The sequence below is a fragment of the Capsicum annuum genome, chromosome 7 (assembly GCF_002878395.1).
Source record: "Capsicum annuum cultivar UCD-10X-F1 chromosome 7, UCD10Xv1.1, whole genome shotgun sequence".
Taxonomy (NCBI): Eukaryota; Viridiplantae; Streptophyta; class Magnoliopsida; order Solanales; family Solanaceae; genus Capsicum; species Capsicum annuum.
The window spans coordinates 219616953-219622415 of NC_061117.1; the positions used below are offsets into that span (position 1 = coordinate 219616953).

Genomic DNA, 5463 nt, shown 5'->3' on the forward strand with positions numbered 1-5463 from the left:
TATAATAATTTTTTATATTAATTTTTTAATACTTAGGTGACTTATAATAAATAATTAGGGGTGATATAGTAAAATTATGATTAAAGCAGTTGAAGCAGACATGTTATAAATGTCTATTTTATTTTTTAGTTAAATATTAATAATTTTTTAATATATAAGTGTCATATAATAATTAATTATGATGATATAGTAAAATGACATAATAAGCAATTGAAAGGACGATAAGCAGAATGAGCGAAAACTGCTCACTCCCTCTTCTTATAATATAACTAGTTTAAGTGTACGCGCCTCGCACATGTACCTCACTTTAATGAGTTTAATTTTATAAAATCACTCGGATATAAGAAGCATGATAGCTATCACTTATCACATAATTATTATCAATTTGATCATTGATGCAAATAATAAGAATATGTGAGACAACGCTTACTTTACCATCCAACAAACCTTCTACCCTAATTTTAATTCTCCACAACCTCCTATCTAAGTTCATTATTTTCAATAAGATGAACTTGTGTCATCTCCTTACCATACAACATAATCAATCCAAACAAATTGTCACAAATATTAAACTGCAAGGCATATGATCCTACTATAAGCAATGATCTTTATACACAAAATTCAGCTATTGTACTTAGTGACGGAAAACTACTTAGTCTTTCATTTTCTGATTTTGTTTAAGAATGATGTTTATCTTGAAGTGTTAAAGGACAATAAATCTCTAACTACTAAAGGTCTTTATGGAAGTGAAGTCAGAATATTGTGCATCTATGACGCACAATAAATTGATCTTGATAAGGTAATTTTCTGTAATGGGCGCTGCTTTGTGCTTGTAGGGTTGTGATTTGTGTTAGCTCTACAGAGTTCTCTGATTCTTTCCTTTTAAAACATTATGGTACAAAGCAATTTGAATCATAATTATGGTACAATCATCTATTTTTCTATATTTAAAATCTTTTCTCATTTTTAAAGTTAAATCTTTATAAAATCATTGATTATATTCTTATTACGTAAAAATTTTAAAAATTTGGTATTTCTTAATTTTTTCTTATGTAATGTATTGATATTTATTACTAAATTTTTGGAATCATCTTACAATCAAATTTAATTGATTTGGAATTGTTAAACTAATGAAAAAAGTATTAGTTGTTGTTAAACAGAAATTACTAACAAAAAAATATGATAATCGAGATATTAGAACAATACAATTAAAACTCACATTCATACAAAAATTCCTCAAAATTCGTTCGAACACTCATCTAGAACACAAACCTAAAATTGATAAAATTATTATAGAATGTATCGAAATAGTAGCTATAAAAATATTTATGCCACCAACACACCTAAATATATATAAGCATAAATTAAATAAAAAAAATTCAAAAAAAATTGATGATAAACATGAAATAATAGAACACTTTATAGAAGTACATGGCTTGATCCTTTTTATATTGATTGTATTTGTTCCATATTTATATATAATTCAAATACCAAGAGAAAACAAATAGAAGCAAAAGGTCAAGTTCCATTAGGAGTATGCTAGATTAGAGTATTTCGATAGAATTTTTATCTTTCTATATATTTTAGGCAAAGTTTTTCCTTTTTTTTTCAACATCACGTACTCAAAAACAAATATATATATATATTTTAAGTCAACTGCACTTTCTTGGATAAATAGTGACTCACCAAAAATAAAAATAAAACCAACTTCTTTTAGGAAAATAACTAATAAGAAAAGATTTATCATAAATATGTTTAATTAATTTTTAGTTTTTCAATATTAGAAAAAAATAGTTAAAAGACGATTTTATCTAAAGTAAGAATTTTTAATGAAGGATAAAAAGTTGAATCAACATTTATAAGGCCCTTCACATTTTTAATATATTATTATTATTATATTATAGATAAGAAAATTTGTTTAATTTTAATTTATATATGATAAGAAATTTAAGGAAATAAAGTAGATTTTTAAATACGGTAGTCTTATATTAAAAATACCTATCAAAATGTTAATTTTATGATCTGAACCAAGCAGGTCACGATGAAAAGTTAAATTTAAAAAGTAAAAGAGCAAATTTAAAAAAGGAGGGGTAAATTTCGTGCTATCCCGTAAACTGAGTAAAAACTCTCCTATAAATACCTCTATGTCCCAATGAATCAAACACACCAACTTAGTTTCCTTAGTTTCAAGATCTACAAAGCAATTAGGAAATTTATCCAAAGAAAGACACTATGGAGAAGTTAGCTCATTTTGTTGCTTTCTTGCTTCTTGCATCACGTTAGTCGTCCTCACTTCCCTCTCTCAATATTAGTTCCAACATTTAATTTTGTACTTTTATAAGGTGTGTTAGTTCGTTAAGCCGAGGATTTATTGTTCATTGAAATTAAGCAACATTTTCAATTCTCCATATATTCATGTTGTTTGTTCTTAGCAAGCTTCGGAGAAAATAGCCCTACAGCCAGCTTCATGGTTGCCATTTGACTTTTTATTATATTGCTTTTAATAATCAATTATTTTTTAATTTTTTTGAGCCGATCGATCGATGATGATTCTGTATAAAGATGGTATACATCCTATTCTTGATTTGTGGACTACACTTGATTGTTGTTGTGATTGTTGTTTTGTACACTTTTTTTACAGTGGATCCCTTTTTTAAATTTATTTCTATTTATTCATATAAACTTAATGTCAGTTTTTTTTTTTTAATGAACAGTCTTCCAACCTCTCACTGCTCGAGAATTGGAAATTGATGTCCTCCAACTTGACGTTTCTCAGTCTAGTTGTCCAGGTTTGGTTTTTACTATTTCATCTTTCTCTCTTTATTAATTAATCCCTTCGTCTGAGATAATCTATTGTGATTTCTATAAATAGTTATCTCAAATTATATTTATTTTTTAAAATATAAGGAGAAACACAACAGATAATTTGAGACAGAGTGCTATCTTATAAATAATTATGCATATTGGTCTATAATTTCTTTTATTTATTTTTTTAATCATCATGAATCTCTCTTTCTAATTAATTGCTCTATGTATACTATAGGAGTGAAAAAGGACACATGGCCAGAACTTCTTGGGGTACCATCTGCGTTTGCAAGACGAACAATTAAGCAGGAAAATCCAAAGCTAACAAATGTTCCAAGTGTACTGAATGGTTCTCCAGTTACAGCAGATTTTAGATGTGATCGAGTTCGTCTTTTTGTTAATGTCTTAGGTTTTATTGTACAAACTCCCCGGGTTGGTTGAGGAAGTTAGAAAATTTATTCGCATCGAGTGTTGTAAGTATATCTACTAGGTAGCCCCAAGAAAAATAATTGGAGCAGTATGGACATTGTCTCCATGAATTCCAATGCTATTTGGAGTGATAAATAAGTGTGGCTTTTAATGTTTATTATCACCTGACCACTCCGTTTATGATTGTTAATTAATTACTACAGTCCTTTTTATTTTATTTTAATTTAATCGCTCTAATTTTTATAAATTTCTATTTTATATATTAAAAGCATAGGTTTTATGGTTTTTTTTCTCTTTTGGGTAGCTGAAAGACATATACAACAATAACATATCCAGTGTAATCTTTGAAAGACATATGCGCGGAAAATATCCAGCTAAATATGTTTGTTGAAATCATCAAAAAATATTATGACACTCATCGAATTAAAAATCAATTATAGAGATTATAAGACACATATTTAATAACATTTTCAAAGAATCTCAAGGACATAATAACAATAATTTACAGATTTCATAATTCCCAAAATGGATTGAAAGAAAGCAAAGTAGGAAAGAGGAATCATCCAAATTTTCCATAAAGACTTGGCATGATTTGAGATAATTTGATAGTTTAGCTCAATCATGTAGAAGGCATGCAGAAAATGTGGAAAGGGGAGGAGAGAAATTTAAAGAAGGAATAAAGAAAAGTGTCTTTGATATTTTTCATAAAAAAAAAAATTAGTACATAAGCTGGCTATTGTAACAACTAAATGCACATAAAGCAAACACGTGGACATACACTAGAAGGAATTACAAAAGGATAGTACACCAACCAAGTATAATAGGAACCTTATTAATGTTATTTTTGTTTTTCGTGTGGGTAGATGAAAGAAATGAAAATTGATTAATTCTTATGAAAAAAGATTGCAATAGTGGACATCAACGAGCCTTTAATTTTCCTATCTGCTTTTATAGGAAATTTTCAACTCTTCATAACACATGCCAAATTTTGTCACTCCGACAAAATTTATAAATATTTTAACAAGATAAGAGAATAAAGATTACAATAAAATTATTACTCGTACCAAACAATTACATATATAAGACATATTAACACAAGCAAATTTTGTTAATTTGATAAGGTTTCTGGAAATAGCAACGTAAAGAAAAAAAATTATTAAATTGATTAGTCGCTATCAACTAATTGTGAATAATTGAACACCACTTGAATTATATTATTTACCAAAATATGACTTGCAGACATAGCTAGTGGACAGAGAAAATCTGCCAATTGAAAGATATGTGACAATCTCGTCCCTCTGGCCTTGAAAATGACAAGTAGAACCTAATATGGCTTTTTAAAGATGTTAAAAATAATTTCTGAAATTTAAAGTTATATTTGAATATGTATTTTATTTGAAAAATTTTAATATAATGTGAGCGAAACTGAAATTTCAAATAAAAACTGGTCTAGATCAATTTTTGAAACTTAAAAATAAATTTTAAAAATTAATCAAATTAAACAAATAGTGCTTTCAATCTTCTTTTTTTTTTTTTATATATATATATATATACAAATAAATCAAATCCTAAAATTTATGGTCCAATGATAGCTAGATCACATCCACAATAATAGGAAAAAGTAATTGTGGGAACTTAAAGGAAAAAAGACAGTGACAAATAGTAAAACAGAAAGTGGCCAAAATATCAGTGACCAAGAAAAAAAAAAAAAACACTCTCTTCTGTCCTTAACTTGGAACCACAAATGAATATGGTACAACACAACATTACTTTTTTTTATGCAAGTTAATTATGTATTATAGTTTAATAATGACTGTCTATTTTCTTTAACACCAGAGAAATTCATAATTACTATCACAGTTTAAGTACTATCATTCATTATAATAGCTCGCAAATCACATACGAGATATAAACTACACTAAGTAAACCCAAGACAAACGAGGGTTGGATTCGATTCTAGGTATCCCATGTGGGAGACACACCTCTTAATCGCTCAATTATGCCCTTGCGGGTTTGATAATATCCCAAGTCTATTTCTAACATCATACATCTTTGTAGTTAGGACATGTGGACATTGGATAGTTGATACTTGATACGATAGAGTTTAAATTGCTCGCTATCAATGGCGACCTCATAATCACAAATCAAAATAAAAATCTCTGAGTAAAGATAGAGGAATAGTTACAACTTCAACACAAACCTTTGACAATCAATTGCTACATACCAGTA

The 5463-nt window shown here is 27.7% G+C and overlaps 1 protein-coding gene across 1 annotated transcript; it reads left to right on the top strand.

The window, feature by feature from the left end:
• The first annotated feature begins 2122 nt into the window (after positions 1-2122).
• On the top strand, positions 2123-3391 carry LOC107878603 (proteinase inhibitor I-B). Its single transcript, XM_016725647.2, has 3 exons — positions 2123-2278; positions 2715-2789; positions 3044-3391. The coding sequence occupies exons 1-3, from the start codon at positions 2233-2235 to the stop codon at positions 3244-3246; spliced, it is 324 nt and encodes a 107-aa protein (XP_016581133.1). The 5' UTR covers positions 2123-2232; the 3' UTR covers positions 3247-3391.
• Positions 3392-5463: the final 2072 nt, after the last annotated feature.